The 24,875-nt window shown below is 40.6% G+C and overlaps 3 protein-coding genes across 3 annotated transcripts in view; all 3 read left to right on the plus strand.

The window, feature by feature from the left end:
• The first annotated feature begins 5,826 nt into the window (after positions 1–5,826).
• Positions 5,827–10,730, plus strand: LOC129923046 (uncharacterized). Its single transcript, XM_056011784.1, has 2 exons — positions 5,827–5,962; positions 7,068–10,730. The coding sequence occupies exons 1-2, from the start codon at positions 5,926–5,928 to the stop codon at positions 10,637–10,639; spliced, it is 3,609 nt and encodes a 1,202-aa protein (XP_055867759.1). The 5' UTR covers positions 5,827–5,925; the 3' UTR covers positions 10,640–10,730.
• Positions 10,731–18,912: 8,182 nt separating this feature from the next.
• LOC129923049 (basic salivary proline-rich protein 1-like) lies at positions 18,913–22,087 on the plus strand. The gene is made up of 2 exons (XM_056011837.1): positions 18,913–19,032; positions 20,367–22,087. Exons 1-2 carry the CDS (start codon positions 19,002–19,004, stop codon positions 21,977–21,979), a joined length of 1,644 nt encoding a protein of 547 aa, XP_055867812.1. The 5' UTR covers positions 18,913–19,001; the 3' UTR covers positions 21,980–22,087.
• Positions 22,088–24,095: 2,008 nt separating this feature from the next.
• The window catches only part of LOC129923198 (uncharacterized), a 50,126-nt gene continuing 49,346 nt past the window's right edge, over positions 24,096–24,875 (plus strand). The window contains exon 1 of the mRNA XM_056013213.1: positions 24,096–24,251. The gene's annotated coding sequence lies outside the window, so the exon portion shown is untranslated. The remainder of the gene's footprint in view (positions 24,252–24,875) is intronic.

The raw sequence follows: 24,875 nt of genomic DNA on the forward strand, positions 1-24,875 counted from the left end.
CTTGGAGTCTCACATGTTTGTCCCGCTGCCTTGGTAAGAGCTCTCTTACTGTCTCTCTCAGAGACTATCTGCTGCCACCTACTGTCCTCTACGCCAGTGAGGGCGAAATGGCGCCTGAGTTGATCTTTATTAGCGCGTCCTCCTTTAATCTCGCCAAAGATTCTCTCATATTAAATGGAAATTGAAGCCTTTAGTGCTGAAGCACTATGACACGTGACAACTTTCTAGAACTGCATGTCACAAAAACTAAAGAACTTAAAATAGATTTTAGAAAGAAAAAACAAACTATACGTGAACTGCAAATAAACACTACATCTATAGAACAAGTAAAGGCATATAAATATCTAGGCGTTATCATTAATAACAAACTTTCATGGGAAGACCACCTTGGACCTCTGACAAAGAAAACAGCCCAGCGACTATTTTTTCTTTACAAACTCAATAGCTTTAAACTAAACAAGAAGATCCTTGAGACATTTTACGGAGCGACTATACAAAATCTGCTAGCGTACGGAATAACTTGTTGACAAGGTAACACTTCATCTAAACTGTTGCGCCGTCTAGAAACCATCATAAAAAGGGCATCAAAAATTACACTCACGACATTACCACATTTAAAGGAGCTTTTTGAACAAAAGTGCCTAAGGCAAATCGAAAAAATCTAGGAAGACAACGGCCACCCGTTCCATCAGAACTACGTCAGGTCGTCGCGAAGTGGGCGACTGCTGTCAGTCAAAACAAGAACAGAGCGATACAAAAACTCGTTCGTACCTCACTCGGTCAGACTCTATCACAGCCACTCATTGATCAGGGAACATGAAATGCACCAAGATACCTGTGTGTAGTCGCTGAATGAACTCTTTATGTTGTGTCTGTTGTATTTATGTGTATTTTTCTGTTGTGTTGTCTTTATATGAGAAAAGAGTCCTTGAAATCACAACAAATTTCCTTAAGGATCAATAAAGCAATCTTAGTCTTTGTCTTAGTCTTAGTCTTAGTCTTAGTCATAGAGCAGCTCTAAGGTACCAAGGTTATTGGGAGCAGATGGTAGAGAATATAAGTCGAATTATAGACAAGTCCCAAGTCGAAGTCACGTGGTGAGGCTCGACCAGATAACAAGTCACTGAAATGCCCTTTTTTTTATGAGAGCTGTACAGTGAAAGTGTTAGTTAGACTGGCACTTGGTCACTGCTGGACAATGGTACCATGTCGGGGTCAGTGGTTCGAATCCTCCTCCGGACTTCGCCATATATTTTTCTTTTTTTTTCACTCAATAGATTTGGTACCTAAGCACTGCTATTATGATGTTTTATGTAATATTTATTTATACTTTCTAAGTAGAATGCGTTATTTAAAGAATTATTAATATCGAAATTAAATTTTAATGAATTGTTTTATTGGTGTTAACCCTTTTTTTTTTTTTTACAAATCTTATATCTATCTGTCTGTCTGTATTCTATATTTCTGAGCAGACGACAAGCTTAACGTAGTTGGCAATGTTTCATGTCCGTTAGGTCATGCTGTGACATTTATATAATGTCCGTTACGTCATGCTGTGACATTTATATAATGTCCGTTGGGTCATGCTGTGACATTTATATAATGTCCGTTAGGTCATGCTGTGACATTTATTATAATGTCCGTTGGTTCATGCTGTGAAATTTATATAATGTCCGTTGGGTCATGCTGTGACATTTATTATAATGTCCGTTGGTTCATGCTGTGAAATTTATATAATGTCCGTTGGGTCATGCTGTGACATTTATATAATGTCCGTTAGGTCATGCTGTGACATTTATATAATGTCCGTTGGGTCATGCTGTGACATTTATATAATGTCCGTTGGGTCATGCTGTGACATTTATATATTTGCAAATTACTTCATCCGGTTTGTTATAAGACAACATAAACTCTAATCAAGAGTTCACCATTACTTGCATCTAGGAAATATTCGGACCAGAGTATCTGAACTATCAATGTCTATCCTGCCTGCCTTAATCTATGAGAATAGATACTAGATCTAGATCTTTATGTAATGCCGAATTTAAATTTTATAAAATTGAATATAATTTCTTACAAAAATATCACGGGAGAGTTTAGGAGTGACCGTCGCTTCAGCCCCGAGGTGGTCCATAAATTAAATTGTTAAATGAAAATAACGTATTTTGCGTCAGATAGAATAATGCTGAAAGTTGCAAGTTAAGCCTTCAATATCAAATCACGTCATCTTGTCTATTATCAAGAGATATCTATTAGTCAGGGCCGGCCTTAGGCCACTGCAACCTATGCGGTCGCAGTGGGCCCCGCACTAATTCTTGATGTAAATTATTAAATTGAACCATTATAACTTAGATATAATAACATAATGCCCCATCTCAAGACGTAACCAAAGCCAGTGACTCATGTGGCTTCATTTCTATCACAAGAGCTCATTTCTGCTCTAATACAAAAATAACAAGCAAGATTTAAACAACAAACTGTAAAATAACATATAAAAAGACCCACAAAAACACAAAAACAAAGCTTATATTACAACTTTCTAATAATTTACTTGTCTAGGGCAGGGGTCGGCAACCTTTTGAGTCGGAAGAGCCAAAAATTAGAATTTACAAATTTTAAAGTTTTTAAAGAGCCACAACATTTTTTCTTGCCAACAATAAATAGTACTCACACACTCTTTTTAAACGTGTTATTCCTATATATATATATATATATATATATATATATATATATATATATATATATATATATATATATATATATATATATATATATATATATATATATATATATATATATATATATATATATAGTGTTTTTCACTATAAATTAGATAATATATATGGCGTTATTAGATAATTATCTTTAATTCGGTAACAACCAAAGCTATTAAACATTTAGGCCTACTTACACTACTAACTTGTACTTCACTAACAAACAATTGAGCAAACAAAGTCAGTTGGAGCGATGCCTTTGCATAGTTTTAGAAAGTTTGGATACATTTGGCTCATAACTTATTTTTAGTTTCAAACACGACTCTCAATTTTCATTTGTAAGCTGGCGTCTTACTTTACTTTTCATTATATTTATAGAAGAGAACGTTTTTTTGCACGAATATGTCGATCCAAAGATGTAGCAATCTGGAAGACTATTCAACTCATCAACTCGCGGCATTTCTTTGAAAGCTGTTCACTTTTGTTGCGTTACGTACACACATTTCTGGACCTCCAACACTTTCAACTTGATTTCAACTCTGTAAATTTTCTACCCAACAAAACCTATCTTTTTAAATCGAGCAATTGCACTTCTAGAGATCAAGTATCATTTTCAAATGGATCAATGTGGATTTCGTTACTATTTGTGTTGAAATGGTGTACCAGGAATGCTAGAATAGTTTTGTTGGTTTTGAACTGCTTAAATTTATCAAGAAATTCATCTTAGATTTTTTGTATAACTGTGCTGAAGTAATTCGTGTCAAAAGTTGCTCTGATTTTATCGCGATACTGCTTTAGACATTGAAAATGAAGTTATTTGCCGCTCTGAATATCTTCTGCAAAAAAAAAAATGTTTTCTTCAAAACAAAACAATTCGGCTGGGTTTTACTTTCCTTGCAGCTTTAGATTCAGCTCATTTAATTTCGATGTTATATCCAACATAAAGAAAAATGCTTGCAACCATTGTCGTCTCTAATTCAGGTTAATTAATGCCTTTATCATTTAGGAATGTATTTATTTCATTCAAGCACACAAAAAAAACTTTCAACCTTTGGAAAGTCATCGCACTTTGTTGGCAATAAGGAGGTCGGAATACTGAGTCTCCATTTCCTTTAAGAAGTCTTTAAACTGACAACGGTAGAGTGCTTTTGACAACATGCTGTTAACAATCTTAATTACCAAATTTATGACCTCAACTATTTCGGCCGGAAATGTTTGGGCACAAAGCGCTTCTTGGTGTATTTTGCAGTAAAACGTAAGAATTTCGAGGTTTATTTTGTCGTTGTTGCCCTTTTATTTTTTTCTGTCATACATCTGGCTCCATCAGGTGTTATTGAAACGATTTTAATAAAAAGCGATCTTAATGTCTTCAAGGTATTTTTGGACGGCATGCGCTATATCTTCTCTTCTTGTTTGTCACGACAGTGGTAGCAATCCTAGAGTTTCTTCTTTTGGACCTTTGGGAAGACATATAGCTGACAAAATGGAAATCTTGTGCCGTGTCTTTATGTCGCAAGACTCATCTATATCAAGTGATAAGACATAAGAAAACTGGATATCTTCGCCTACAAATATGTTACATTTGAAGACAATTAAGCTATATTATCTTGTTCTGTTTAAGCGAATAATTGCAAATCTTTGATTTTTTTTTTTTTAATTTCTGGTTTGTTTTTGAAATCATGAATCAGTTCTTCAGATGCAGGTATGAAGCAGTTTTTCTATAAATGGTTTGCCTTATTCCGCAAATTTCTAGTGGTACTGCAAGTGTGCCTTACTTGTAGATTGCTTCTAACCTGGAGAAGATAATCGCTTCTAACTCATTGACTTGAAACAACAAACTATTCGTAACAGCCAAAGCACGTGGTGAAGATGTTAATTCGTCTTGCGTCGAAAGCGATTTAAAACCTACATAGAAACATCCGACGACGGCCGAGAGCTTCCAACGACTGACAACAGTGACGAAGCATGTCATAGGGGAGGGGTGGGGTGAAAAAAGAGTACAAGTTGCTGAGAAATAGAATCGGTGGCTAATTCTCGTTAAAATATTCAGAACTATTTGAAAAAATGTTTCGATAAAATAAATAATATTTGCGTTTGGAACTAAAGAGCCGCAGCTTCACACCCAAAGAGCCGCATGTGGCTCGCGAGCCGCAGGTTGCCGACCCCGGGTCTAGGGTGTATACTAGTGTCTTACTACTCCTCTAGGTGTCTCTCGGGTTCAGCTGTAAATATAAAAACGCAATAACTTGGTCATAACCACCACAACACTGTAGTATTTCTCATTGCAAATCTCACATATTGGCCTCTGTCCTTGTCTTAAAGCGAACACACTTCCGGTCATTCGTGCATACATTCTGAAACATATAAGTGGAAATAGATTATACACACATACAACCATTCATCCGTGACAGCTCATCTTAAAGGGAAAAACCGCAAAATCATTTTAATATCTCAATTCTGATGATTGTACAGATGCTGGGAAGACCCGTTGGAGTAAGTTTCTAAAGTAGCACACTCTTTGTTTACAGTGTGGAAAGGGATGGTAAGCAAGAAAGCTATGAACAACGAAAAACTATTGGCTTCAAAGGAAAGACAATCATGGCAAACGAAAAATGGCTTTCTCCTTCACTACTAAAGCGAATGCCACCCCTGCAATATATGTGGACAAAAATACGGCCCCAACAGTCACATAAAAATGTATTTTACGAGATGAGCCGCTGTCGTTCCAGCCAACACACAGATACAAGAAATAATGAAATAATTGTGCTAAGGATTTCAGAGAACAAAGATATACAATGCACTCATATTAGACAGAAGTAATATGTTAATAAACGCTTTGTAAAAAATATTTATAAAACAAAACATTCGTATTATTATTATTATAAACATTCGAAACTTAATTTTAATTTGTTTACACCATTATCTTTGAAGAAAAAAAACTTTGTATGCGCGCGTGTGTGTGAGAGACCATACATCCTCTGTCGTCACGATCAGATCTGGAGATAGTCAATGTTGACCTATGGCATGACCTGATCACGCACTCCCCTGGCCTGAAAGCTGGAACCCAACACTATATAAGTGTTCACCTGAACAGACTCTGGCAAGCGCAGGACAGAGTTTGAGTGACCACAAAGACAGCAACACAAGAAAGTCATAGATTGGAACTGTTTAATTCAGATCCGTTATTTCGTACAGACATCGCCTGCATACAATGAAGGGCCAGGCTATTGCATTGCTGTTGGTTATAGGTAATTATCTTTTTTTACAATTCCTCTATTCAAGTCATAACTTCGTGGAGGGCGGAGGAACCTGGACGCTGGTCTTAAAAAAAAAAACGGCTCCAGCGATTTTTCTAGAAATTTAACGGTTGATGTATATCGCTAAAAAAAAAAATTAGTAGCTCGTTGGCCACATGGGGAAAACTCGTTCAACTGTTATCATTTTTATAGTTTAAAAAAAAAATGAAATATATTTAAATTTAGCTAGATATCTTGATCTAGGATTCTAGGTCTTGATCGGTTTTGAAAGGACAATGGCATTCTTGAAAGTACTATCGCTTTCGGAAATTTCCGAATGGAAGGATTTATTGATTCAAGAATTTAATCCACTAATGTTCAGAAAATTGTGCGCATCGTCTGCTAAGTCTAGATCTAAAGGCCTATCATTGGAATATTATAAAGTGTACTAGATCTCTACATTCGCGAAAACAGGGGGAAGGGGGGGGGGGCGGATTAAAAAATGTTCCATTGTATTTTAAACAAACATTCACTAGTGATTTAGAGATAAAACACTCGTTAATATAGGAGGTATTTGTCTTTTTTAAGAAGGTATTGTCAAAGCATCTCTTGTTTACTTAAAATATTTAAAAGTTTCACTTGTCGTTTGGACTAGGAAGAAGGTGTGAGTAAAAAGTAGGAATTAAAAAAATTCCGAGTCAGTTTCTTTAATGGAACAAATATACAAAGAAATATGAGACAAAGAAATTGAAGAAATACTATCTTCCATAATTTCCACATCTTTTAATGCCACCTAATAGATACAATACATTTTTGAATTATCTCTGTATTTCTTCGCTTTTTTATACATTAATTATCTAGATTTATGTAAGTTGTTTTTATTGAATAAAGCAGGATTAACATTATTTTCTAATTTGTTTTTATTTTGTTTAGCGACCCAACACAGCAATGTATTTCTTTATTTGTATAATAACTTATTAGAAATCTACTGTTTGGAGACATTCAAATATGAAACGGATTAAATACCTCTAAAAATTAGCGTTATGTTTCTATTTTAATATATATTTATATAGAATTACGGTCAGAAATAATGTGAATTTTTTTTTCTTCTTTACAGTGAGCGTCTCATATGGACGTGTCATTAAACGTCAGCTGTTAAGAGAAAATAACAGACCACAAGATGGCGACAGACCAGATTTTCTTCTTGGAGAGAGGCCAGATGGTGAGAGACCAGATGGTGACAGAGAACGCAAAGAAAATGGAAGACCACCAGTTGGCGACAGACCAGATTTTCTTCTTGGAGAGAGGCCAGATGGTGAGAGACCAGATGGTGAGAGACCAGATGGTGATAGAGAACGCAAAGAAAATGGAAGACCACCAGTAGGCGACAGACCAGATTTTCTTCTTGGAGAGAGGCCAGATGGTGAGAGACCAGATGGTGATAGAGAACGCAAAGAAAATGGAAGACCACCAGTTGGCGACAGACCAGACTTTCTTCTTGGAGAGAGGCCAGATGGTGAGAGACCAGATGGTGATAGAGAACGCAAAGAAAATGGAAGACCACCAGTTGGCGACAGACCAGACTTTCTTCTTGGAGAGAGGCCAGATGGTGAGAGACCAGATGGTGATAGAGAACGCAAAGAAAATGGAAGACCACCAGTAGGCGACAGACCAGATTTTCTTCTTGGAGAGAGGCCAGATGGTGAGAGACCAGATGGTGATAGAGAACGCAAAGAAAATGGAAGACCACCAGTAGGCGACGGACCAGATTTTCTTCTTGGAGAGAGGCCAGATGGTGAGAAACCAGATGGTGATAGAGAACGCAAAGAAAATGGAAGACCACCAGTAGGCGACAGACCAGATTTTCTTCTTGGAGAGAGGCCAGATGGTGAGAGACCAGATGGTGATAGAGAACGCAAAGAAAATGGAAGACCACCAGTAGGCGACAGACCAGAGTTTCTTCTTGGAGAGAGGCCAGATGGTGAGAGACCAGATGGTGATAGAGAACGCAAAGAAAATGGAAGACCACCAGTAGGCGACAGACCAGAGTTTCTTCTTGGAGAGAGGCCAGATGGTGAGAGACCAGATGGTGATAGAGAACGCAAAGAAAATGGAAGACCACCAGTAGGCGACAGACCAGATTTTCTTCTTGGAGAGAGGCCAGATGGTGAGAGACCAGATGGTGATAGAGAACGCAAAGAAAATGGAAGACCACCAGTAGGCGACAGACCAGAGTTTCTTCTTGGAGAGAGGCCAGATGGTGAGAGACCAGATGGTGATAGAGAACGCAAAGAAAATGGAAGACCACCAGTAGGCGACAGACCAGATTTTCTTCTTGGAGAGAGGCCAGATGGTGAGAGACCAGATGGTGACAGGGAACGCAAAGAAAATGGAAGACCACCAGTAGGCGACAGACCAGAGTTTCTTCTTGGAGAGAGGCCAGATGGTGAGAGACCAGATGGTGATAGAGAACGCAAAGAAAATGGAAGACCACCAGTTGGCGACAGACCAGATTTTCTTCTTGGAGAGAGGCCAGATGGTGAGAGACCAGATGGTGAGAGACCAGATGGTGATAGAGAACGCAAAGAAAATGGAAGACCACCAGTAGGCGACAGACCAGATTTTCTTCTTGGAGAGAGGCCAGATGGTGAGAGACCAGATGGTGATAGAGAACGCAAAGAAAATGGAAGACCACCAGTTGGCGACAGACCAGACTTTCTTCTTGGAGAGAGGCCAGATGGTGAGAGACCAGATGGTGATAGAGAACGCAAAGAAAATGGAAGACCACCAGTTGGCGACAGACCAGACTTTCTTCTTGGAGAGAGGCCAGATGGTGAGAGACCAGATGGTGATAGAGAACGCAAAGAAAATGGAAGACCACCAGTAGGCGACAGACCAGATTTTCTTCTTGGAGAGAGGCCAGATGGTGAGAGACCAGATGGTGATAGAGAACGCAAAGAAAATGGAAGACCACCAGTAGGCGACAGACCAGATTTTCTTCTTGGAGAGAGGCCAGATGGTGAGAAACCAGATGGTGATAGAGAACGCAAAGAAAATGGAAGACCACCAGTAGGCGACAGACCAGATTTTCTTCTTGGAGAGAGGCCAGATGGTGAGAGACCAGATGGTGATAGAGAACGCAAAGAAAATGGAAGACCACCAGTAGGCGACAGACCAGAGTTTCTTCTTGGAGAGAGGCCAGATGGTGAGAGACCAGATGGTGATAGAGAACGCAAAGAAAATGGAAGACCACCAGTAGGCGACAGACCAGAGTTTCTTCTTGGAGAGAGGCCAGATGGTGAGAGACCAGATGGTGATAGAGAACGCAAAGAAAATGGAAGACCACCAGTAGGCGACAGACCAGATTTTCTTCTTGGAGAGAGGCCAGATGGTGAGAGACCAGATGGTGACAGGGAACGCAAAGAAAATGGAAGACCACCAGTAGGCGACAGACCAGATTTTCTTCTTGGAGAGAGGCCAGATGGTGAGAGACCAGATGGTGACAGGGAACGCAAAGAAAATGGAAGACCACCAGTAGGCGACAGACCAGATTTTCTTCTTGGAGAGAGGCCAGATGGTGAGAGACCAGATGGTGATAGAGAACGCAAAGAAAATGGAAGACCACCAGTTGGTGACAGACCAGATTTTCTTCTTGGAGAGAGGCCAGATGGTGAGAGACCAGATGGTGACAGGGAACGCAAAGAAAATGGAAGACCACCAGTAGGCGACAGACCAGATTTTCTTCTTGGAGAGAGGCCAGATGGTGAGAGACCAGATGGTGACAGGGAACGCAAAGAAAATGGAAGACCACCAGTAGGCGACAGACCAGATTTTCTTCTTGGAGAGAGGCCAGATGGTGAGAGACCAGATGGTGACAGGGAACGCAAAGAAAATGGAAGACCACCAGTTGGCGACAGACCAGAGTTTCTTCTTGGAGAGAGGCCAGATGGTGAGAGACCAGATGGTGATAGAGAACGCAAAGAAAATGGAAGACCACCAGTAGGCGACAGACCAGATTTTCTTCTTGGAGAGAGGCCAGATGGTGAGAGACCAGATGGTGACAGGGAACGCAAAGAAAATGGAAGACCACCAGTAGGCGACAGACCAGATTTTCTTCTTGGAGAGAGGCCAGATGGTGAGAGACCAGATGGTGACAGGGAACGCAAAGAAAATGGAAGACCACCAGTAGGCGACAGACCAGATTTTCTTCTTGGAGAGAGGCCAGATGGTGAGAGACCAGATGGTGATAGAGAACGCAAAGAAAATGGAAGACCACCAGTTGGTGACAGACCAGATTTTCTTCTTGGAGAGAGGCCAGATGGTGAGAGACCAGATGGTGACAGGGAACGCAAAGAAAATGGAAGACCACCAGTAGGCGACAGACCAGATTTTCTTCTTGGAGAGAGGCCAGATGGTGAGAGACCAGATGGTGACAGGGAACGCAAAGAAAATGGAAGACCACCAGTAGGCGACAGACCAGATTTTCTTCTTGGAGAGAGGCCAGATGGTGAGAGACCAGATGGTGACAGGGAACGCAAAGAAAATGGAAGACCACCAGTTGGCGACAGACCAGATTTTCTTCTTGGAGAGAGGCCAGATGGTGAAAGACCAGATGGTAATAGAGAACGCGCAGACAACGGCAGGCCACTATTTGATTTGGAATCTCTAATTAATCCCAAACGTAGATAGGCGAGTCTCTGTTGTTTTATTTATTGGTAACGAATGTTGATGTAAATAGCCTTGAACTGACGAATTATTTTTTAAGCAAATAAAAATTCAAAAAAAAAAACGAGTCCTTTTTTTTAAATACGATATTCGTTTAAAAAAAAAAATACAATTATCCTCACCTGCCTCTTGACTTTTGTCATGGGATACTTGGACATTTCGCCTTCAAAAATGCCCCCAAATTTCCTAGTCAGCAGCTGTTCTTAGCAGGATAACAAGAGAGAAGACTCTCCATTGTTTTATTTAGTCCAGCCCACGTTTCTTTGGACGCAAATATGACACTGTTTTAAAATAAAAAGTTTTGATAAGCAACTGACAGACACAAGTGTTGCGTGCGCTTGGTTGTGTGATTGTGGAATGTTGCAAATGCTTATTGAAAAAGGTAGAGGGAAAGAGAAGTTTGGAAATAGAGTAATATGAATAAATATGAACAACTCAAGAAAACATTAAGAAACTGGAACAGACACAAAATAGAGCAGTGAGATTCATAACAAACGAATATTCACATTTGACTAGAGTAACACCTTTAGTAAAATCACTAAATTTAGAAAGCCTTCAGGACAGAAGACTCAAAAGTAAAGTAGCAATTATACATAAAACACTGAACCATAATCTTCAAATACAAATACAAAATTTAATAAAATACTCTAAAAGACACAAAGATAAAGGCACATTCCTCGTCCCATATGCTAGGACAAATTTGTACAAATACTCCTTCTTCCCTAGTGCTATTAGAGCATGGAATGGGTTGCCTGAGCTAGCCAGGAAAACCAGTGACTTGGCAGAATTTAAGTCATTGGTTAATATGCATGACTAAATGCATGACGCGTAGGACGTAATCATCTTCTTTTTTGAAGTAACGTCTGCATTATATAAGATAAGATAATCCCAAGCCCATATCAAGGCTCTGTGGCTGAGCGGTAAAGCGCTTGGGCTTCTGAACCGGTTCGAATCCTGGTGAAGACGTATTTTTAATTTCGGGATCCTTGGGCGCCTCTGAGTCCACCCCCAGCTCTAGCGTACGTTGTGGAAGTATAGGCAGTTGGTCAATGTGCTGGCCACATGACACCCTCGTTAAATGTGGGCCACAGAAACATTATTTTTACATCATCTTCCCCATATATCTGAGGGGGGGGGGCCATACCTTTCTTTTACCCAGACCCTTACAAAAACAAAGCCGGTTATGTTTGTATCCCTTTGTTTTTTGTTTTTTGTTTGTTTGACATGTTTCGGATGTTCCTTCAGAGTTGAAGATAATTTACTTCCTAGTCCAAACCTCCCGCAGGACGACGGGGGATGGGAGCGGGCAGGGTTTGAACCCGGGACCATCGATAAATCTGAACGACAGTCCAGCGCGCAAACCGCACGACCAGGCAGCCATCCATTTTATCAAACAGTTTGGGAATTCACCTAATGAATCTTGGAAATCGCTCTTCTTTCTCAGAAAAGTGATGATGATAAGTTATCAAAGTTTAGAAATAATACAATCCAATTTCCCAGATTTTAAATGGGATATTAATCACACACACAAAAAAAATACTATGATAAATAACTTAGCTTATTTCCGCAATAGATCTAAATATTTCAAGCCTATTGATTTGAATCATCCTATTAGGGCCTACACACTTAGCAATTAAAAAGCAACCTAATGCTCATATTTCTTATAAAGATTTAGAGCATGCGTACATTTATTGATATATCATTAAACTTAACATAATGATTTTGAGGACAGGTAGGCCTATAAAAGGAGGCCCATCCTATGATGTACAATTTATGGGTCGGAGTGTATGAAAATGCCTGGGCGGATTTTGACACCCCGTCCGCCCCTGATAAATTATACTTATATAATTAAATAATTCAGTATCTCTAGGGCTTAGCCATTACTTGTAATAGACCCACTAAAACAACCTGAGCTTCAATAAACACAATGATTTTATTAGTCTCTATTTATGTTCTTTACTCCAGCCACTTGTTCTCTAAACTGACCTCCTTTTACACACAGTCCTGACACACTGCTGTTCACTCAACCATGTACACTCAAGGTCCACTGGTCATTTCATACAAAGGCGCACACACTGCACTACCAGCCACGCAAAACACATACACTTACTATCACTATTTTTAAAGGACTCCAGAAAAACTTTATCCTTCAGGAGATTACAAGTTTATTATTTATACTGGATACACTCATTAAAAGCAAACAAATGTCCATTATTTTTTATTTGATGATAACCACGGACTACTTATCTCTCTCTCACTCCCTCTCTCTCCCTCTGTCTCTCTCTCTCCCTCTGTCTCTCTCTCCCTCTGTCTCTCTCTCTCCCTCTGTCTCTCTATCTCCCTCTGTCTCTCTCTCCCTCTGTCTCTCTCTCTCCCTCTGTCTCTCTCTCTCCCTCTGTCTCTCTCCCTCTGTCTCTCCCTCTCCCTCTGTCTCTCTCTCCCTCTGTCTCTCTCTCCCTCTGTCTCTCTATCTCCCTCTGTCTCTCTCTCCCTCTGTCTCTCTCTCTCCCTCTGTCTCTCTCTCCCTCTGTCTCTCTCTCTCCCTCTGTCTCTCTCTCTCCCTCTGTCTCTCTCTCTCTCCCTCTGTCTCTCTCTCCCTCTGTCTCTCTCTCTCCCTCTGTCTCTCTCTCTCCCTCTGTCTCTTTATCTCCCTCTGTCTCTCTCTCCCTCTGTCTCTCTCTCCCTCTGTCTCTCTCTCCCTCTGTCTCTCTCTCCCTCTGTCTCTCTCTCCCTCTGTCTCTCTCTCTCCCTATGTCTCTCTCTCCCTCTGTCTCTCTCTCTCCCACTGTCTCTCTCTCCCTCTGTCTCTCTCTCCCTCTGTCTCTGTCTCTATCTCCCTCTGTCTCTCTCTCCCTCTGTCTCTCTCTCCCTCTGTCTCTCTCTCCCTCTGTCTCTCTCTCCCTCTGTCTCTCTCTCCCTCTGTCTCTCTCTCTCCCTCTGTCTCTCTCTCCCTCTGTCTCTCTCTCTCTCTCTCTGTCACTCTCTCTCTCTCTTTCATACAAGGAAAAACACCATCACGCGAAAACTGGTCACACAATCTTACCTGGGGATATAAACTAAGGGATATAACTCTTCCTTACCAAAATAGCAACAAAGGGATATAACTCTCCCCATAACTGCCCCTGACAGAAATGGATACAAGAAAGTTTACAGACTGAAAACAAAAACAACGCAAAAAAAAACAGATTTACTTCTACGGGGTTTGAACGGCTGTATAGAAAATATAATTAACAAACATATAAAGCAGCCCTTCTGGAAAAAGTAAAAACAAGAGAAAGAATCTTCATCAGTCTTACCATTATTTAGATGTATATCATGCTTATTATATGTTTTATAGGTTATTTTAAAAAAACACACTCCCAATATATCGTGGCGTCGCGCTGTAAAGGCTGGCGCACAGGTTGCTGAGGAAAGAGAACAGCGTTGGCAGAAGAAAAACGCCAGAGAAGAAAAGCAAGGCCAGTGACACTAGCTCCAGCTGGAATAAGCTGCCCAGTGTGCAGCCGAACATGGCGGGCTCACACAAGTCTCACCAGCCGCATGAGGAGGCACAAAACCCCAAAGTGCAAAGCCCTCAGCCCCCTGGATGACAAAGTGGTCTTCATCGAACGAATATATATATATATATATATATATATATATATATATATATATATGTGAACATTCAGATTTTACGTAACGGCTAAAGGAGGGAGGGGTATACAAATTTAATTTGTTAAATGGGAGGAGGGAGGGTCAGAATATTTGTTACGTAGCACACAAAAAAATATTTAAAAGAAATAACAAAAAAAATGTTCAAGCTATTTTTGTCATTTTAAGTATCATGTTTATATTAGTTATATGCTATCACAGGGCCTTCAGACTGCAGCATGTTTGTTTTAATGCGCTTTATATATTTAAATTATTATTATTAAAACAGATGGGGCTGCGTAGCCACGGGAAATACTGCATTCCTCACTAATCTTAAGACTCGAAGGCAAGCCTGATTATTATTATTCTTAAAACAGATACAGTGGTCCAACTTTCACTTACCACGGTGTTGTGAGTAGAATTCGGTGTGCGTGTGTCAAGAGAGAAAAAAAAGGAAGCTGCCCTATCAGCTAGTCCCTAGGACAGATGCATATACATGCACGAACTGTGGCAAACTCTGCCGCTCCAGAATTGGTTTGATCAGTCACTCCAGATTCTGCACCGTCCCAAGACGAAACCAAAGCCAGTGACTCATCTGGGCGCAGTTACACCAGATTCTGCACCGTCCCAAGACGAAACCAAAGCCAGTGGGCGCACAGATTGTCTTCTGAGACACGAGGAGACATATATACGAGTGTCTTACTTTAATTAGGTATTTGTTGTTCAATAACAATTAAAAAATCATTCTACATTGAGTTGTCGAGTTGTGATATAGGTCGCCGTCTGAGTCTTTGTGAGCACAAACCTGAAAAGTAGGTCTCGAAACTGTAGGAACAATAGATATGTATATACACTCTTCCATATTCATAAGCTCTCCACTAGCAGAGTGGTTATCGTGTTGGCTTGAGAAAGCTAGAGCTATGAGTTCAAATTCAGCACGCTTCATGTCTTTTTATTTTTTTTTTTTATAAATGTTTTTTTTTTGTTTGTCTAGATCTGTAACAAATTACATGGCTGATCCAACCTAATTGGAAAAGTTCGTTTAACATAAGCTTCTTTTACTAAAATATTTTCTTCTTCTTCATCGTTCTCATTGTTATGTTGGAGTGTTCGTATGACTAGACCAATACATGAGATGAACTGCACAGTGGTTTCCAAATCAGGGAGCTCTCCATATAGTTCTCTTTCTATTGGGGTGATTTGGGGCCAATGTCTTATACGGGACATTTTCTTGTTACTTATATGTCCTAAAGTGCAAGCATTATGTTGGCTGTTTTAGGCATGTACCTGCCATACTCTTCAAGAAAAACATTGCTATATGCTAGAAGAACAAGTCTTGCGGAAATTCGGCGACAAGCAAAGCTTGAGTTTATACAACTAAAATATTTTCAAAAAAAATACTTTTTATAAAAGCAAAAGTAATCTAATGAGGAAGAAGTCTATATTTACATCATCATTCTCTCAATACTGTACGATTTATTTCCATTTTTAAGCATTAGCCAAAATTAATGAATTACCACTAATTATCTCTTCATTGGTCTTTCTTTCTCTCTCCCTTTCTTTCCCTTTTTCTCTCTCCTTCCATTTCTCTCTTTCCCTCTCTTTTTCTCTTTTTTTCTCTCTCTTTCTCTCTCCTTCTCTCTCTTTCTCTCTTTTTCTCTCTTTCTCTCTCCATCTCTCTTTTTTTTTCTCTCTCTTTCTCTCTTCTTCTCTCTTATTCGCTCTTTCTCTCTCTCTCTCTCTTTCTCTCTTTCTCTCTTTCTCCTCCACTTTTTTTGTGAATACAAAAACTCCCTCAACGTAATCGTTCCCTTGTAGACATGTGTGGTGAACTATCTTCTGATTAGCTGATCAAGTCAACTTTAAGACAACATAAACTCTGGTCAGAAAGTAGCTTGAGTTCAGGATGACTTGGATCTAGGAAATAGTAGGGCCAGAGTATTGGAAGTATCTATCATTTATTTTTAGGCCAATGTATCTCCGGCTTATCTCTAGCTCTAAGAATAGATACAAGAACTATCTTTACGTAATTTATATTTTTCATGATAATCGTCTACAAGAGCCGGATGCAACGTTTTCTCTTTTCAAACTTTGCTGCAGTTGCAATCTTTAGGGCAGCTGATGTAAAGGCCGTCTGTTTCTGTGGCCCTACGGTTAGCGAGGGTGTCAAAGTGGCCACTACAATGACCAACCGCCTTTACTTTTTACCAACTAATTTCAGTTTCCCATTTAAGGCGCCTTAAGGATCCGAAAAATAAAAATTCCGCTCTTCATCAGGAGTCGAACCCGGCACCCCGCGGTTCGGAAGCTAAGCGCTTTACCACACAGCCACCGCGCGTCGTAAAAGCAACGTTTGGGAGGGGGGTACATTGTGGGACTGACCCAAGGTGTCTCCGAGGAGTTTCTCACTTCAGCCTCACCCTTCACTTGTCATTAAAAGTTATATTTTGCGTTAGATTGCTGAAAGTTTACATGTCCATTTTAAAATCCAGAAACAATCTTAAATTTCATTTACTTCACTTTTAGTCAGTGGTCAGTGAAAAGCACTAATATTTAATTGTTTTTGGTTTTTCATTATCTCTAGCTATCACGTGACCTCAAGTCCTGCTACTAAACCAAATGTCAAAGATGTATACGAATAATATAAGGGTCAGGGTTGTTGTTGTTTTTTTAACTCTTTCTCTCCGTCATTATTTTTCTCATTCCGATAGTATTATTCATTATGCTAATTTGTGTTTCACTCTCCTGTTATGATTAAGCTTCAATAGCTTTGTTGTTTGTTATCAGAAAATGTGATAATTTGGTATTGAATTATAGGAGAATGCTTGCTCTTTTTACAGAACACAAATTAAAGTTTATAAATCCCAAAACCAATTTAGTTTAATGGGAGTCAAATCAACGTGGTCATCGTCAATTAGGAGAGAAAGAGTTAATTAATTTTAGTTTATGAATCTGATGGAGGTCTATAATTTCTGATTTCTACTTGTTTCTTATTTTGATTACAGCAGGGGTTCTCAACCTGTGGGTCGCGACCCCCTTAGGGGTCGATTGACGATTTGCCAGGGGAAGACCATCGAAAATATGGATTGTTATTGTCTATTCTTCTATAGCTGTATGTGTGTGTGGGGGGGGGGTCGCGGCAGAGTGGGGGGGGGGTGTGTAAAAAGGGGTCGCCGAGCATAAAAGGTTGAGAACCGCTGGATTACAGAATGAAGTTCTTCTATTGAAGTCCAGCTCATTTCTACCTCAGACGGTGCGCAAACAGTTCATGAACGTATATTGATTTTTTTGTCTAGTTCCATTTTTTACTGAATACAAAGATCTTTCGCTTTTGATTTCAATAATTCCAGCTGAAAGAATGGGCAAAATAGCCATGTTTAAATTTTATTATAGAAAAATATAACAATGAAAATAAACTTTTAACTATGTGACCAATAAGCTAGTAAATTTTTCCCAAATATATATTTCTAATAGAGCCGTTTTCGAAATCTATGTCCACCCGATGTCCACCAATGCAAGCTTTTCTATCTATTAGCTTCATTTTCCCGCACACCCACACATCTATATCTTTGTGTGGTTGGGTGAAAGGAGAGTTGAACTCACACACACAAAGAGAGAGAGAGAGAGAGAGAGAGAGAGGTAAGAGACAGACCGGAAAAGAGGGAAAAGATAGACAAAGTTAAGGCTTAGTGAAACTAGACAAATAGACAAGAGAGAGAGAGAGACAGAGAGAGAGAGAGAGAGAGAGAGGGTGAAACAGAAACAGAGAGAGAGAGAAAAGCAGAGAGAAACAGAGAGAAAAAACAGAGAGAGGGGAAGAGAGAAACAGTGATAGAGAAACCAAATAGAGAGAAAAAGAGAGAAGAGAGATAGTATAACAAAGAGAGAGAGAAAAAACAGAGCCAGAGAGAAAAAGAGAGATAGAGAAACAGTGAAAGAGAGAGAGATAGAGAAAGAGAGCGAGAAAGAGAAACAGAGGGAAAGATACATAGCCCAAGATGTGGAGTCCTAGATGTGGAGTCCCAGATGTGGAGTCCCGTGTGGTATTGAAGTAGTTATTGTGAGTTAAACGGAAGCATGAAAGAGCTCTTTATGAAGATTCGTAGAATCTTAGCCACGATTTGGAGCGGCCATTCTATTGCAGGATATAATACTTCGGATCTCTTCTGCCTGGTTGTATGGTATGCTTGTCAGGACTGTCGTCTCAGGTTCGAATCCTCCTCGAAAACCATCCCCCACAGTCCTCAGGACGTGTTAGCTAGAATGTATTAATCCTCAATTCTGAAAAACAATTCCAAGTAAAACTAAACAATACTCTCGTAACGTTGAAAACCTGATTGTGTGTGTTTGTACAAATTAATATTTATTTACAAAACAATAAGTATCTTTATTATGAAAACTTAATTTTGATTTGTTTACACCATTATCTTTGAAGATTACCAGTGCGTGCGTGTTTAGTTATACATCCTCTTCTGTCACGATCAGACCTGGAGATAGTCAATGTTGACCTGTAGCATAACCTGATCACGCACTCCCCTGGTCTGCACGCTGGATCCCAACGCTATATAAGTGTTGATTTGAACAGACTGTGGCCAGAACTGGACAGAGAGTGACCACACACCAGCAGGACAACGAAAATATAGATTTGAACAATTAATACAGACCCGTTACTTCGTACTGACATCGCCTGCACACAATGAAGGCTGTAGCGTTGCTCTTAGCTCTAGGTAATGACTTTGTTAAATTTATTTTGTACAATATTTCAAGTTAGTTGAAACTTAAGTCGAAATCTTAGCACAGAAATGTGTGAATAGAATAAATTATTATTATTATTGTTCTTGTGAAGCGCGTCTTCCTTATTCCTAGTGCAAGCTAAGTTCACACAACTCTCAGTACGTTTGAACTTGGCTTGGCTACTTATGAAGGGGGCTCGAGGTTCGACACCCGACTCGAGCAGAGTTGTGTTAACTGAGCGCCTAAAGGCAGCACGGAAAACCTTTCTCCTAGATACCCCTCCCCCCCCCCACTGGTCTACAACTGAGATTGGACCAAAGCGCTCTGAGCATGCTATAAGCATTAAATTCAATGGCCACCTTCAGTCGCGCAGCGACTATGGATCATCTCATGGAAATGAGATGAATGCCTGGGCATAAGCTGTGGTCGGAACGATGTCGCTCTCACAATAGTTCCCCTTTCTCCACGCAGCTGATGTATTCAAAGGAACGGCAGTGCCGAAACAGTTTGGGGTTAGCGGCGTCGCAGGTTCTGCCAAGGTGTAGCACTGGGTGCTGCAAACTGCCTTAGGGTGGCCAGCTCCTGATTTTTTTTCAGGGTTGACTCCCGAAGCCTTTCCAATGATTGGGTATAGCTACAAGGCAGCTGAGGTTTGAATTCAGAGTTTTCCTTCTCCTAGGTGGGTAGCCAGCAATGGCTATCGGACTTTCCTGCCCGTAGCTTACTGGTTTAGGCGCCAGATACTCGCCTTTGCCCCTTCTCCTGTTAGTGAGAACAGTTCCACCGGACTCAATATTTGAGCCATGCGTAAAGGCCAGGAGTTGGACTGGTTGTCAGAGGCTATTTGAGACGCATGCCATTAGGAAGCATATTATAGGTAGTGGAGTGCTTACATCATTTACCACTTGACAACTTTGCGGAGACAAGCGTTATATAAAGTTTACTATTTATTTTATGTACTGATATATATATATATATAGCTATTTTTAGTAAGAAAGAAACGCAAACAAAGACAATACGAGATTATAATAACATTATGTTTGTTGTCCGTAGGCAACATATCACATACTTTTAGAAATGTATTGTTAAAATTAAGTTATATTTCGGGTTGGGTGTAAATGTTTAATACAAATATCATTTTTACTTGAGGAATGTTTTTTTTTTATTTTAAAAAGTAAAACCTGCTATTTATTTAGATAAATTAATAATTACACATACACAAATAATTTGGGTCATTTATAATTAAAGTGTACCACATCCCCCTGACCACCATTCCCTATTCCAACAAATAAATAAAATATAATTGTAATTTTTGTTTACCTTACAGTGGCGTTCACATCAGGATATGTCATAAAAAGACAAAAAAATAATAATTGGTTTCAAGCCTGGGATGGAAACATTTTACTAAGAGAAAATGGAAGACCACCAGTTGGCGACAGACCAGAATTTCTTCTTGCAAATTGGGAGAGGCCAGATGGTGAGAGACCAGATGGTGACAGGGAACGCAAAGAAAATGGAAGACCACCAGTTGGCGACAGACCAGATTTTCTTCTTGGAGAGAGGCCAGATGGTGAGAGACCAGATGGTGACAGGGAACGCAAAGAAAATGGAAGACCACCAGTTGGCGACAGACCAGAATTTCTTCTTGGAGAGAGGCCAGATGGTGAGAGACCAGATGGTGATAGAGAACGCAAAGAAAATGGAAGACCACCAGTAGGCGACAGACCAGATTTTCTTCTTGGAGAGAGGCCAGATGGTGAGAGACCAGATGGTGACAGGGAACGCAAAGAAAATGGAAGACCACCAGTTGGCGACAGACCAGATTTTCTTCTTGGAGAGAGGCCAGATGGTGAGAGACCAGATGGTGATAGAGAACGCAAAGAAAATGGAAGACCACCAGTAGGCGACAGACCAGATTTTCTTCTTGGAGAGAGGCCAGATGGTGAGAGACCAGATGGTGACAGGGAACGCAAAGAAAATGGAAGACCACCAGTAGGCGACAGACCAGACTTTCTTCTTGGAGAGAGGCCAGATGGTGAGAGACCAGATGGTGACAGGGAACGCAAAGAAAATGGAAGACCACCGGTAGGTGACAGACCAGATTTTCTTCTTGGAGAGAGGCCAGATGGTGAGAGACCAGATGGTGACAGGGAACGCAAAGAAAATGGAAGACCACCAGTTGGCGACAGACCAGAATTTCTTCTTGGAGAGAGGCCAGATGGTGAGAGACCAGATGGTGACAGGGAACGCAAAGAAAATGGAAGACCACCAGTTGGCGACAGACCAGATTTTCTTCTTGGAGAGAGGCCAGATGGTGAGAGACCAGATGGTGACAGGGAACGCAAAGAAAATGGAAGACCACCAGTTGGCGACAGACCAGATTTTCTTCTTGGAGAGAGGCCAGATGGTGAGAGACCAGATGGTGATAGAGAACGCAAAGAAAATGGAAGACCACCAGTAGGCGACAGACCAGATTTTCTTCTTGGAGAGAGGCCAGATGGTGAGAGACCAGATGGTGACAGGGAACGCAAAGAAAATGGAAGACCACCAGTAGGCGACAGACCAGACTTTCTTCTTGGAGAGAGGCCAGATGGTGAGAGACCAGATGGTGACAGGGAACGCAAAGAAAATGGAAGACCACCGGTAGGTGACAGACCAGATTTTCTTCTTGGAGAGAGGCCAGATGGTGAGAGACCAGATGGTGACAGGGAACGCAAAGAAAATGGAAGACCACCAGTAGGCGACAGACCAGATTTTCTTCTTGGAGAGAGGCCAGATGGTGAGAGACCAGATGGTGACAGGGAACGCAAAGAAAATGGAAGACCACCAGTAGGCGACAGACCAGATTTTCTTCTTGGAGAGAGGCCAGATGGTGAGAGACCAGATGGTGACAGGGAACGCAAAGCCTTCAGCCCTAAACCAATGCCTGATTGGTTTTAGGAATCGGCAGTCAGAGAAAATTTTTTTTTTCAATTTTTTAAAAATTCTTTAAAAATGTAAATATTCTCTAAAAATGGATGTATTGTTTTAAAAGAATAAATATTGCACTTTCGCACTTTTTTTTTGTTGTTGTTTTTTGCTAAGTCAAAAGTTATTTTATGAAAATGATTTTTGATAAACTTCTGTATATATTTACGAACAGATGCTCGAGCTGCGTTACCCTTCAATACATGTTCAATTGAAACGCCAGTAAAGCTCAGTTTTAAGCAAAGGAAACCCTTCTTTGAATCTTACGTTGCATCCTAGCATATAATAATCCTACCTCCCCCCCCCCCCGCAAAGCACATTTTTTTACCCGTAAATTATAGAAGTACTGATATAAATAAATCATTGAAGCTTTTCTCATATAAATAAATCATCGAAGCTTTTCTCATTCCGCGGAACAGTTTAAAACAGTTTAAAACATGTAACATCACTATTGACAAACGTCTACTCTAAAGGCATTTGTATTTTATTTTGTCCGTCATAGGTGTAGAGTTAGAGACGAATCTTAGTTAGGAAAACAATTCTCCACAAACCGTATACAGATGTTTAGTTGTTTTTTTTTTTTGAAAAATATTTGATGACTACACTGATTTAATTCCCTCGGACAATAATGCAGATCTAGAGGAGATTTAGATGTAGAAATAAACTACAACATATTTACTGGAACGAAAATTGGGCACCAAAAAAGTGTTCAGGATTTGAAGCGAAGGCTGTGGCATAGTAAGGGATTTGGAGGCCCGGCGGAACGGCCTCTTTAGGGGCCCTTGCATTTTGACATTCGACATCATGTAGTTAATAAATATACAAGTCTAATGTGTGGAATACATGCAACATGGTCACTAATTTACATAAAACAGCAAGATAACATGGCATTGGCTTAATATTTAATGTAAAAAAAACTTTGGCCATTCATCTGGGGACCCTTCAGGTGAGTGGACCCCCCCCCTTCCTTTCCACCACCCTAGCTACTCCACTGAGCGAAGGAAATATATTCGTGAACTTGAAACATTTAAATGTCCGCTTAAAAAAAACAACATATTGAGTCAAAATGGCTAATCATTTTGTGTGACTTTGACCGCTGTGGTTTGACTCGTGATAGTGGCTTAGTGTTTCTAGGCATAAGTTATAACAGGTTACAATGTTCTGTTTTATCGTCCATAGTAAGTGGGAAAAACAGTGATGAGTGAGCTAGGACCAAGCATTATGAATTGTAGATGTATATGGTTAAATAAAACACCCCTTTCAGACCTTGCGATCTATATGGCAGATGATGTAAAGGTCATCTGTTTATTTATCCGACGAGGGTATCATCTGACTAGCGTAACAACCAATCCCTTTAATTTCACCAACTATCGTCAGGTACCTATAGAGTTGGGTGGACTCAGGGATGAACTAAAAATCCCGAAAATAAAAAAATGTCCAGTCTTCACTGAGATTGGAACCCTTTATCACTCGGCCGGAGACGCAGTGGCTGAACGTTAAAGCACTTGGCTTCCTAACCGAGGTCCCGGGTTCGATTACAGGTAAAGACTGGGATTTTTCATTTCGGGATCTTTGGGTGCCTCTGAGTCCACCCAGCTCTTATGGGTACCTGACATTAGTAAAGGCGATTGGTCATGGTGCTGGCCACATGACACCCTCGTTAAACGTAGGCCACAGAAACAGATGACCTTTATAGACCACTAGATCTGAAAGGGAAACTTCACCGCGACCCTATTTCAACTAAATTACTTTAGAGCTGTCACTTCTAGAGTTCGCGCCTTTATTTCCATTCTCCCCCTTAAACAGGGGCTGCAACTCTAAAAAAATCATTTATTCCGTCTGGCTGTTGTTACTTCCCTTCGCCACCACTTACCGTCATTCAGCTCAAGTCCCAGCAGCCTGTGCGCACGTGTGAGTGGCGTCGCGCGACACCTTGGCGACGTTCACGTGAACAAACATCCCGCTCACGCGTGACGTCCGAGTGTTTACGGCGAAGTGGGCGGGGGAAACGAGTCTGGTTGAAAGGGAGGGTGATTGAGAGAGGGAGGGTGGGGCGAGAGGGCGCCCAAAGAGGGGACATATGTTATCCTCATTCCCTCACGAGAAGGGGGGGAGAGACAGCAGGACTCGGTTTTCCAATCTGGTGAGAAATTCAAACGGGATGTAGCGCTGGGTGAGCAGGGATTATAGATGTGAGCTTAATGAAAGTGTTTCAGACTCAGGAATTTAAACAGACTAACTGATGGTAGGCTAATACTTTGTGGGTGTCTTTGTCTCTTTAAGTCTCTCTCTCTCTCTCTCTCTCTCTCTCTCTCTCTCTCTCTCTCTCTCTCTCTCTGTGTTTTTTTTCTCTGTCACTCTAACTATCTCGCATCCATTTACTTTTTCCGCAATTAACACTTTCTCTCTCTCAACTTCTCCCTTTTGTCTGTCACTCTCGTCAATCTCTTTCTTAATTTCTTTCTTTCTCTCTCTCTCTCTTTCTCTCTGTCTTTTTCTCACTGTTCCTCCAATACAAACATAAATTTGAATATTATATTTTTTAAAATTCAATAATAAACATTCTCAGATTTACGCTTACAAAGAATCATGCTTAAGGACCCAAGCGTTGAAATATTGACCCATCAGGTCTGTCAGTCTGTCAACATAGCCTTGGCTAAGGAAGGGGGGAGAAGAATGTTTAGCCCCCACCCCGCACTTTTTGGATGCGCGGTGGATGAGCGGTAAAGCGCTTGGCTTCTGAACCGGGGGTCCCGGGTTCGAATCCTGAGATTTTTCATTTCGGGATCTTTAGGCGCCTCTGAGTCCACCAAGCTTTAATGGGCACTCATCAGTATTTTGGGGAGAATGACGTGTATGGCAGCACTAA

Source organism: Biomphalaria glabrata, chromosome 15 (assembly GCF_947242115.1).
Source record: "Biomphalaria glabrata chromosome 15, xgBioGlab47.1, whole genome shotgun sequence".
In the NCBI taxonomy this organism is placed as follows: domain Eukaryota; kingdom Metazoa; phylum Mollusca; class Gastropoda; family Planorbidae; genus Biomphalaria; species Biomphalaria glabrata.

Coding starts and splice junctions, on each gene's coding strand:
- LOC129923049 (XM_056011837.1), top strand. CDS start 19,002: ATGAAGGCTGTAGCGTTGCTCTTAGCTCTAG. Junction 19,033..20,366: donor AGCGTTGCTCTTAGCTCTAG/GTAATGACTTTG, acceptor TTTACCTTACAG/TGGCGTTCACATCAGGATAT.
- LOC129923046 (XM_056011784.1), top strand. CDS start 5,926: ATGAAGGGCCAGGCTATTGCATTGCTGTTGGTTATAG. Junction 5,963..7,067: donor TGCATTGCTGTTGGTTATAG/GTAATTATCTTT, acceptor TCTTCTTTACAG/TGAGCGTCTCATATGGACGT.